Here is an 11942-nt window from a genome sequence, read left to right on the forward strand (position 1 = left end):
GAATGGAAAAAACACCAAACGTCCAGCTAAAAAACCTGAATCGAGACACCTGACAAAGGGGGGAAAAGAGGAAAGAAGAGAGGACAGACATAGAACATGACACCCACCACCAAGAATCAACGGGACCCACAACCCGCAACCACAAACCGCTAACACTCCAGCACAGGATCAGATCCACGTCCCACTCATAGAACGAGCAGTGGTTACCGGGGTTTTAGCCAAAAACCACTTCCATGATGAAAGTTTCACATTATTCACCAAAGATTGAGAGAAACAGTTCCTCTTGCAAATATGACATCATTCCGAGAATTCCAGATTGTCCAAACAATAACATGTCAAATTAACACCTACCCTAACCTATTCTTCTTAACCACTCGAAGGGCGAGAAAATCTTGAAAGACACCATTAATACTCATGGGAGTCACAAGCCTTAATTGTTTCTAATTGATTGTGTCCACTATCGGTGTCAGCCAGGAGCATGTATTCATTTCTTCATCTTTCAATTATAAGTAATACTTTATTTCTTTTTGACTATTTCTCTTTCTCTGATTCCTCTTAAAACTCTTCTTAAGTCTCACATTTGCTGAACTCATTCATTAATTGATCGGTAAATGTAGAATTGCGTCACTGTAAAAAAATCAGTTTCTAAATACTGTAGTATCCAATTTCATGCAAAATAGCATCTCATTGGGAATGATTTTTCTCAAAAGATTTATCTAATGTTCTCTCATGTTTCTAAATCTCCACCCTCAATTTCCTCTCTACTATCATATCTTTTTGACTTTTTCAATGTACGGTTGAGATATAACTGGACATTCATGCCACATTGGTTACAATATTAAGAGTGAGGGTATTATAATGGCTTGTTTTCAATAAGAAAATTTCAAAAGCCTCCAAAATACTAAATTTACCCTTAAATCCGGATCATACAATTCTGGTTTCCAAACTCAAAAACCTTCATAACCCAAAAACATTAAACTTCCAAAACCTTCTCAAATTAATATTTGGTCTTTCATCAAAATCATCTCCAAGACATCACATTCAACTAGTCTTGAAGTCATAAGCAACAGATAAGTTTTCATTTCCTCACTTCATTTAGAGTTGAATACCCTACAATATCGCACACACTGCAACTGTTGTAAGTTGTTGATTCAAAGTTCAAAATAATTTGATTTTATTTTCAACGACTCTACAACCATTGCAGGTAGGAGTTACTCACATGGGTCTTCAACATTTATTGGACCACTCAATTGCTATCTGTCAATATTATTAATATATATATATATATATATATAAATGGATGGAATTCTTGATTTCAACCCCACACTGCACACATGATTATATTTATATTCACTCACATCTTATGAACTCACGGTTGGTGAACATTAAATATCAAACAAACATCAACATATTGATATATATGTTATCTTTGTCAGCAGTAAAATACTGCTACACTTCTTCAAAGTGCAAACCTATGAACTCTCTTTCTTTCTCCATCTCGTGAGTGATATTTAACAAGAAATGGATTTTCAAGATTTCTTCTTAGCAGTAACAATCACCTTAGGCTTCATCAAAATATGCAAATCTCTATTCCATTTTCTCAACTGGATATGGATCATGTTCTTAAGACCAACAAAACAGCTCAAAAAATATGGTTCATGGGCTATAATCACTGGCTCCACTGATGGAATAGGCAAAGCTATGGCTTTTGAGTTTGCATCTAAGGGACTCAACATACTCTTAGTTGGTAGAAACCCTCTTAAACTTGAGACAACATCAAAACAGATAATAGATAAACATGGTGGAAATGTTGAGGTAAAAAGTGTTGTTATAGACATGCAAAATATCAGTGGAAAAGAAATAATGAAAAGGGTGGAAGAAGCAATAGATGGTTTAGATGTTGGAATTTTAGTTAATGGTGCTGGTGTAGCTTATCCTTATGCTAGATATTTTCATGAGGTTGATTTGGATTTGATGGATTCTATTATCAAAGTGAATGTGGAAGGAACAACTTGGGTTACAAAAGCTGTGATTCCTAGTATGATTAAGAAGAAAAAAGGTGCTATTATTAACATTGGTTCTGGTTCTACTGTTGTTCTTCCTTCTTATCCTCTTGTCACACTTTATGCAGCTTCAAAAGCGTAAGTTGCTTTTAGAAATGTCTTTTTTTCTTCATGTCTAATAAATATAAGTTTTATTGTATGTTTGGATTAACAATGAGTTTCACAGAATCACTTATAGTGTGATTTTAGCAAGAATTATAACCTTCAACAAAATCACAGTCCTGCCATGATTTTGACAAACTTAAATATTTGTATATGTTGGATATGCCTTGAAATCTCAGTTACAAGAAAGTCAGAAAAATCTTTGTTGAATCTCTTTTGCATCTTTGCTGTTTTGGAGATTTTTTGGAAAAAAATATATTTTTTTGGAAGACACTCTGACTTGGATTTGTTTTATTTTAAAACAGATTTGTTACTAATTTTTTGGCATATATTTTTCTATAAATAGGGAGTGCTTTATTCATAGAAAAATTGAGAAAGAGAGTAGAGATGTAGAGGCAAGGATTAGGGTTTGCCACCACACAAGGGCTAGGGTTTTAGAGAGGAAAAAGAGTTTTCTCTTGGTACAACTCTAGGGTGGGTGAATTATCTTTGTGGTACACCTTGGGAAACACTTATCAAATTGAGTCTCTTGGCCACGGGAAGAGATTCGGGAGAATTAGGATTAATTCTTGTAACTCAATTGAAACTCTTTGTAAAGTTACTCGTTTGCTATAGTGGAACAGAGGGGCTGCTCTCTCCCCCAGACTAGGTCATTATTGGACCGAACTGGGTAAACAAATATTGTGTTCTTTCTTCTCCTTTATCTCGTTTATCGGTTATTATTATTATTGCTTATTCCGCTTGTTATTTGGTTGCCGTTCTATTGCTCCACACATCAAGTTCTTTTATTGGTGTGATTTTATTGACGAATTCACAACAATTGGCGCCCACCGTGGGGCAATTGGAACAATTTGAAGCGAGCGCCATGGGTTCCAAGTCGGATATCGAGGACTTTCCGAAAGCAATTTGGAATTGTGGAAAGTGAAGATGGAAGCAATTTTAATGTTCGGGATGATGGATAAAACATGGAGTGTTGTTATCCGGTGCCTCGAAGATAAAAGGTTAATGGAGATCGCGAAGAAGGTCGGCCTGGAGAGGCGGTGGTAATAATACTCGACATCAGCCTGGAGAGGCGGTGCTAAGAATACTCGGGTTACTTCTGAAACAACAACTTTATTATTATGTAGAGGTGCTAGTGGAAGTTGAGAACATGTGGAGTATTTGGGTCATGGACTTTTGATGCTCCTATCACATGTGTTCAAAGAATGAATACTTTGAGACTCTAGAGTTAGTTGAAGATGGAGTTGTTCATTTTGAAGACGGAAAGCTTGAAGGTTCAAGTTATGGGTACAGCTTGTCTTACGAAGTTTGACAATCGTGATTTTCTTTACACGATGTGAGGTATGTTTCCGAACATAGATGCAAAGATAGTTGGTCATGCATCTATAACTAGTGGTGATTATCATAATGTGGTTGAGTTGTGGGACTTCAGGTGGACCTGTTAGTGACATGAGTTTAGTTGGACTAGTGAACAAGGTTTACTAGGTGTTGAACTGAACTGGAATTGTTGGAGACTAACAATAGCTTGAAGTATGTTTCAGAAGAGTTGAAAAGGTCTTGCGTGTTACAAGGTGGAGATCATGGTAGGTATACTTTGGTGGAAACTCAGTTTGAGGTGGAGTCTTCCAATAGTGGTAGACAGTCAACATTAGCTCTTGGCTATCTAATCGGAGATATGAAGGAGAGTGGTATTGTTGAACCAAAGGGGATTACCATGGAGACCTTGTGGATTATGTTTCAATTGTGGCTGAAAAAGTGCAAGACCTTGAGAGGATCTTCAGTGAGGCAATTGAAAGCAACGGTGATCAGACTTGGTAACTTGTGAGACTGCTGGAGGTAGTTGGATACAAGGAGAGTTTGATGTTGCAGCTTGTGGAACCACCTAAAATTCCAAGGTTGGTTTGGAGCCAAGCAAAACTTCGAGAGTACGGAAGGCATTCCGGGGTCGAAGAGTGGTGAAGGCTTGTAGGGCTATCGCAAAATCCCATGGATAGTCGGAGGCAAGCGATTCTTCAGCAGGACGGAAAAGGCACAATCCGGGGGCTGAAGAGGGATGGTGGAGCTTGTTGAGCTATCTAAAATTCCGATGATAGTTGGGAGCAAGCGCAGTGGTTGGATGGGATCACCATCGATTTAAAGGCAAGGTGGAGAATTGTTGGATATGCCTTGAAATCTCAGTTACAAGAAAGTCAGAAAAATCTTTGTTGAATCTCTTTTGCATCTTTGCTGTTTTGGAGATTTTTTGGAAAAAAATATATTTTTTTGGAAGACACTCTGACTTGGATTTGTTTTATTTTAAAACAGATTTGTTACTAATTTTTTGGCATATATTTTTCTATAAATAGGGAGTGCTTTATTCATAGAAAAATTGAGAAAGAGAGTAGAGATGTAGAGGCAAGGATTAAGGTTTGCCACCACACAAGGGCTAGGGTTTTAGAGAGGAAAAAGAGTTTTCTCTTGGTACAACTCTAGGGTGGGTGAATTATCTTTGTGGTACACCTTGGGAAACACTTATCAAATTGAGTCTCTTGGCCACGGGAAGAGATTCGAGATTTGGGTAGAATTAGGATTAATTCTTGTAACTCAATTGAAACTCTTTGTAAAGTTACTCGTTTGCTATAGTGGAACGGAGGGGCTGCTCTCTCCCCCAGACTAAGTCATTATTGGACCGAACTGGGTAAACAAATATTGTGTTCTTTCTTCTCCTTTATCTCGTTTATCGGTTATTATTATTATTGCTTATTCCGCTTGTTATTTGGTTGCAGTTCTATTGCTCCACACATCAAGTTCTTTTATTGGTGTGATTTTATTGACGAATTCACAACAGTATAGGCACACTCACATCAAGTAAAAAAAATTAAAGATAAAGTAATTAAAGTGATATAAATTGATGCGACAATTTTTTTTTATTTTTTTGATTTGTGTAAGTGTGCCTAAAATTTTGTGTCTAACTAATTGTGCTTAGGTAAGACTTTCTCACTCACAGATAATCCAAGGCATGTTAGTATTTTCACTACATCTAATTTTGTGTATATGGCTATAGCCTTTCTTATTTTCGTAGAAAGTATTTCATCACTTTAATTAAAAAAAAAAAACTAATTAAGAAACAAATTACTTTTTCCTTTCATTGTTAGCTATTAAACTAATCATTTATATTTCAATTAGAACAAAATATGAATCCAGATCTTCATGCTAATTTTACAGGTATCTTGCAATGTTCTCTTCATGCATCAATTTGGAATACAAGCATCAAGGAATTGACATCCAGTGTCAGGTTCTGTGTTGCCCCTCTTCTTTTGCTTCATCCTAGATATCTTGTATCTTGACTTATTTGAGTTTATTTACTGGTTGTGAAACACATATATACACTCCTCGGATTAGCCATGTCCCTGTTTCGGACACCTATCAGTGTCTGACACCAACATGACACCGACACTTGTGATTACATTGAATTATGTCATTTTCTAAAATTATTATTGATGTCAATGTGTCAGTGTCGTGTTGTATCCGGTATCCCTGTATGTGTTTATTATAGCTTTCATGGGAAATGTATCTATCTACCAACCTCACTTATATGATGTGGTGCTATGCTATGTTGAATATGCAGGTTCCATTATTTGTGTCAACAAAAATGACAAGAATGAGAGCATCTCTTTTTGTTCCAACACCAGAAATATATAGCAAAGCATGCACAAAATGGATTGGCTATGAAAAACTGGTTGTACCTTACTTCTTTCATGAGCTGCAATCCTTTCTTATAAGGACAATTCCAGATGTATTTTTGGATTCCTACATGCTTCGTTATTTTCTAAACATGCGTAAAAGAGGACTCATTAAGGATTCACAAAAGGCATCTAAGTAGTAATTCTGAAACAAATCAACATTTGAGGCCAAATTAAGGACTCCAAATATGTACTTTCCTTTTTTGTATTTTCTAGATTGGACTTTTGGGTCCATCATTTTCCTGTTATAATAATAACAATCTTAAGCATGTGGGTCAGTTTGTTTAAATGGCTACATGTGATGATGTTTTAAAAAGATTGAAATGGTCATGATTCAAAATATATTTTAGTAATATATAATAAATAAAAAATAGGTAGATTAATATAAAATTTAGGTGTATTTGTTTATCTTTATTTCGCATTAATTCTTAACTTAAAATATACTAGTTGCCAACTTGTGCAATGCATGAATCTTTTAGAATGTCATATATATCGCTCAAAATGTTTGATCAATGCAAATTAGTAGCATTGTAAAGAGGGATGCCTAAGCCTAAGTATCAACTATTTTAGTCATCTTCAACACATGGCAAGAAATTCACAATGAATGATTAGAAGAAATGGTGTAGAAATCATCAGAAGCAATTGTCTAGCAGCTACCAGCTATTATAGGCAGTGATAGAGCCGGAAACATTGAGAAGTGAGGGCAATACTTAAGTAAATAAAAATATAATGAGGAGGGTTATATTGACTCCAAGAGTAAGTTTTATAACTTACTCCAAATCTTGACCTTTGATTTTAATTCCAATTAATGGCTAAGATGGATTGATAATAATTGTTAAGGTGAGACTTATTCCTTTGTTGCACTTGAAAATCAAGATTATCAAAACATACTTTAAATAGAATATATTAACTCTAGCAATTAATTGTAAGTACACAATTATTTTTTTTACGAATAAACCATTTTTTTTTTGGACACTTTAAGTACAACATTTCTTTTTCTTTTTTTTTTGTTGACAATACACCATTTATTTCATGTGTGCTCTTTTCTTCTCTTTGCCTATACACCTAATTTTATGTTTGTTCAATCCGCGTTTATGATGATGGTTGGACCATAGTGATGATTTTTTTGGATTTTTATATCTTTTGCTTTTGAACTTTTAGCTCTTATTATGCTTATGGCAAGAGTTAATGTTGGTTATTTAATTTATTTTTTTGGTACATAATATTGGTTATTTATTTGTGTTATGTGTTTTATTCATGTGTTCCTTTGCCGTTGTTATGTTGAAAACTATTTTAAATGGAGTTGATTATTTTATTGTATATTTTTTATAAGAAAATGTACCAATTATTGTTATTTTTATGCAATCATTTGTTTACCTTTTTTTTTTGGTTTAAAATTTGTTTTCTTTTTTTTGTTGGTACAAATGTTATCATTTGTATTTTTATACTTTTTTTTTGGTAGAGTATTTTTATCCTTTCTACTATGCAATTTATTATGCGTATAAAAAATTAACAAAGGCGAAGAATCATTATTTTGATAATTAATGGTTTAATTTCTTCTTTTTTTATGGTAGAAGAATTCATTAATTCATTCTATTTGAGGTATGTTTTGATTATCCTTATTTTCCAGTGCAACAAAGAAATAAGTCTCACCTTAATAATTATTATCAATCAATCTTAGCCATTAATTGGAATTAAAATCAAAGGTCAAGATTTGGAGTAAGTTATAAAACTTACTCTTGGTGTCAATATAACCCTCCTCAAATATAATATTTAAAATATAGCATATTATTTTTAATGTGTATACACTATAATATGTATCATAAATATTTTTTAGTTTTATTATTCAAAACATTACCAAAATTAAATAAGTGTTTCAAAAATATATTAACACAAGAACATTTTTTAATTAATCCTTTGATTCCCAGGAGAATGAGTCATTCAGTTGCGATGTAACTATAGTCAGATTAATAATTATTCCACCAAGTTTTATTTTTTTTGTTATTATTTGAAGGCAAATGCTAATAAGTTGCATAGAGGGAAATTGCTACTTATCGCGAGAGAAACCTCACGACAATTTCACGAGCGCAAGTTTTACTTAATATATATCATAAACTAAAACCATGACCCCCCCCCCCCCTGTTTTCCGCTAAAGAACGATTTTAATTGGCCAAAATGGAATTCGTGATCAGTTCGTGAAAAATCCATCGGGATAAATAGCACTGCTCTCCATAGAGATATTTATTAAGAAACTAAATATAAAAAAAAATCCTTTAAAAAATTGTGCATTCTAACACCTTAAATGTAAAAAAAAATTATTTTCAAGAGAAAATTCTCTTCTATTTCCCTTTTTAGTTTCTTAATAATAGACACTTGTTAGCAAGATCCTTATTTAAAATATAAAAAAGAGAATTGTGCAAAAATATCAACTTTTAGATATTAAATTTTACACAAGTGCATTTATTGTTGTGGTAATAATATTATTATTTTTTTGACAAATCTATGCATTGCAAGTCACAGGCACATGTACATATTATTACATGGTAGTAGTAGCAAATTCAAACTGAAGTGGGGCACCAGCCCACACAGCGATATACATGGCTCCGTCCCTGATTATAGGTATACTGAGTGTGCATGTAACGATGGCAAATGCATATAATGATAGCAAGTACAACCGACTATGTGTGAGCATTGGATGCAACCATCCTGAGTTTTTCGGCCACTAAGATTTGTGTGGTTTGAGGAAAAGAAAGAGGGAAGAAAGAAAATCACGGAAACCAATAAATGAACTTAGACTAAAGTTAGTTCAAATTTATTTATTAGTTTCCGTGTTTTTTCTTTCTTCCATCTTTCTTTCCCTCAAACCAACCGGATGCAACTTTCTTGCTTTGGTGAAAGTCTAAGTGAAGAGACAAGTAAATCAACATTTTGACATGATATATATTGGTTTTGTTTACAAGAAACTCTAAATAATTGGCGCTCATCACCTAAGTTACTCTTGCAAATATAGCTTTAGTCACTCAATGCAAAAATCTTTTGGAAGCTAACATTTTGACATGATGTATTAGTTTTGTTAGACCTCATCTAATTTGCTGTTATATTTTATCAATATAGCTTTACTTACACTGTAAAAATCTTTTGGAACTCACCAAATCTTTTTGGAACTTAGCATTCAATATGCTCTTTTTACATCTTTAGCTTGCACATTTAGCAATTAACAATTAATGTTAATCAATAAATGAGTTAGTTGGTTTAGTGGTTATTGGTGTTGGACTTAATATGGAGGACTACAGTTCGATCCCCTGCAACTGCGATCGGGAGGAGGTTGGAACCAAAACTGACCTCCGAACTTAGATTAGGTGGTCCAATTGACCGGATATTAGTGATGGAAAAAAAAATAGACATAGGTTAGCTTAGCTACCCACATAGTAAGATATGTCATAGTTTTTTTTTTTTTATGATGTTGGCAATGAGGATCGAACCTATAACCTCATGTATATTACTCAAATCTCTTACCACTAGACCAAACCGGTAAATATGATACACAATAGATATTTGGAAACCGGTAAAATTATATTATGAGTAATTTATTTTATTTATTTATAACATTTTAGTTCTTTATTTCTTTTTTTCATTTTGATCTTTTGTAACATTTCAGTATTTAATCTATGTTTTTTCTCATTTAGATTCTTTATCTTTTATAATGCGCACATATAAATTTTTTTCTCATTTTTTATTAAAAACATAAGATTATTATTTTTATTTTTCAAAAATATAATTTTATTAAAAATTAAAAAAAATCCATAAATAAGATGAACTATAAATACAAAGGGCGAATAAACCACTCTCATTTAGCGTTGTTAGGTTGGATCTTTATTTATTATTCTTATTATTTTTTATAAGAAATCTAGTGGTTATAATATCATGTTTTAAAGATGAATAAGTAAGAATATCGGTGTTCGGACTTCAATATTTGTATATTACATATAATAATTGAATTATATTCGCGAGACAGTTTATTATTATTTACTGTAATTTTGGGGTCAAATAGTCAAGTAACTAAGAAGTTCACCCTTAAAGTGAATAAATAGGATCACCGGAGTTCGAACTCTGCCTCTGCATATATAATGCAATATCCCTGTAATCTAAGCTAAATTTACTGGACGGTTTATTATTTTATTATTAGGCCTTTATTTGTCTAAACAACTTTTATCAACAAAAAATAAATGGACCAATTGAAGGTGATTCTCAGACTCCGGTTTTGGACTAGTTGTTGTTAGTTTTGAACTTCTTTTTTAAAAGTGTTGATTTTGAGCTTATTCCTTACACGTTCTCATCAATTAATTTTGAGGTCATTTGACATTTTAAGCTAAAGACTCAAGTTTATACTATTTTTGTATTTATTTATTGAATTTTATTTTGGGGAAAAACTAACATGTGTCCTAAGATTTAAAAGTCAAAATTTATTTTTTCAAAGTAAAATTATTATATGAAGCATCCTTAACATGGGTCCTTAAAACACATGTTAACATCACCCTTTATTTTATCGTTAAAAGAATAGTGAAGCTATAAAGCAGCCATTTGAACACAAAACATAGTCCCCCAATAAAACAACCTACCCACAGCATCAGCATGCATATTCAATGAAATGAATCAATGTCTTTGAAAACATAACATACTCAATTTTACAAGTGGCTAGTATCATGTTCTGTGGATTCTGCGCCCATTTTATTACAATAAGTAATTCACCATAAATTCTGTGCACTTCTGCATTTCATTCTCCATAACTTATTTTCTCCCTCTTTACAAAATTACTACTACTTCACCCATCTTACATACTATTACTAGTACCCCCCCCCTCCCCCTCCCCACACACACACGTACACAATATGCAATGCTGTATAATCAATAGGCTTAGGACACAACCCTTATGGTTTGTCCTCATCTTCCTTGTAGGCTTAATCACCATTCTGAGGTTTGCTTTCATTTATTTCAGGTGTTTCTATGCCAAATATCTCAGGGCTCCTAAGAAACTCAAAGAGTGATGAATTATATACAACATCTATATCTATAGAATTCATATCAATAAGGCTTTTTTGTTTTTCAGATTGCTGCCCTATGAGTTTTGTTCATCATTTAATTTTTCTCTAAGTTTGTAATCTTTTTTTAATAAAAAAAATTGTACTGTAATTTATTAAGTTTACCTACTTTTGTTATTATTTGATTTGATTTTGTGGTCACCTTTTGTCTATAAGCCATGTGGATATATAGTTGTTACTTGTTAGCCTAAAACAAATATATAACGTGACAAGTTGTACAAAAAATATATAATAATGTAAAGTAGCAAGTTAGAAAGAAATTAACATTTTTGTCTAGGGGTGAATGAGTGATTGATGCTGAATTTGGTAGGAATGACCATAGTTCGTTCCACGCAACTGAGATTGAAAGGGAATTGAAACCATTTGATGCGAGAACTGACTCCCGAACCAGATTAGACGGTCCATGGGCTGCTGAATATATGGTGGAAATAAAACAAAAAGAAACATTTTTTTATAGACAAACGAAATGATAATAGTCATTGTAAACTAACTATAATAAAAGACGGAGTTCCGGTCAATCTGCGTTGCTAGGAACCTGGGATAGAGAGTTCAAAATTTTGAACGTTAAAAATAAAAACGTGATCGTTAGTTGGTTCAGTGGTGATTGACGCTAAACTTGGTAGAGAGGATCACGGTTGGATCCCTGACAATTGCGATCGGGAGAGATCTGAAATTACTTGATGGTCAGAACTAACCACATTCTAGATTAAACTGATGGTAAAAGCAAAAATAAATAAAAAAAATCTTTTTCGTTTTTGTCCCTAACAAACATAAATTTGACATATACTTTACATTTTCAAATATAATATGAAAATATATAGGTTTGATAAAATTAATGACATAACATAAACATATTGGGAACATAAATTGATCAATATGGACCGAAACCAACACAAAAAATCACTACAAGAAAATCAGGCTATACCCACAACCATTTTTGCTATTACCCACGGCTT

At 33.0% G+C, this 11942-nt stretch overlaps 1 protein-coding gene across 1 annotated transcript; it reads left to right on the plus strand.

Moving 5' to 3' along the window:
* Window positions 1-1323: 1323 nt before the first annotated feature.
* LOC123911256 (very-long-chain 3-oxoacyl-CoA reductase 1-like) lies at window positions 1324-6156 on the plus strand. The gene is made up of 3 exons (XM_045962634.1): window positions 1324-2141; window positions 5370-5439; window positions 5773-6156. The coding sequence occupies exons 1-3, from the start codon at window positions 1522-1524 to the stop codon at window positions 6025-6027; spliced, it is 945 nt and encodes a 314-aa protein (XP_045818590.1). The 5' UTR covers window positions 1324-1521; the 3' UTR covers window positions 6028-6156.
* The last annotated feature ends 5786 nt before the right edge of the window (window positions 6157-11942 follow it).

This window comes from Trifolium pratense, linkage group LG2, assembly GCF_020283565.1.
Source record: "Trifolium pratense cultivar HEN17-A07 linkage group LG2, ARS_RC_1.1, whole genome shotgun sequence".
NCBI classification, from domain to species: domain Eukaryota; kingdom Viridiplantae; phylum Streptophyta; class Magnoliopsida; order Fabales; family Fabaceae; genus Trifolium; species Trifolium pratense.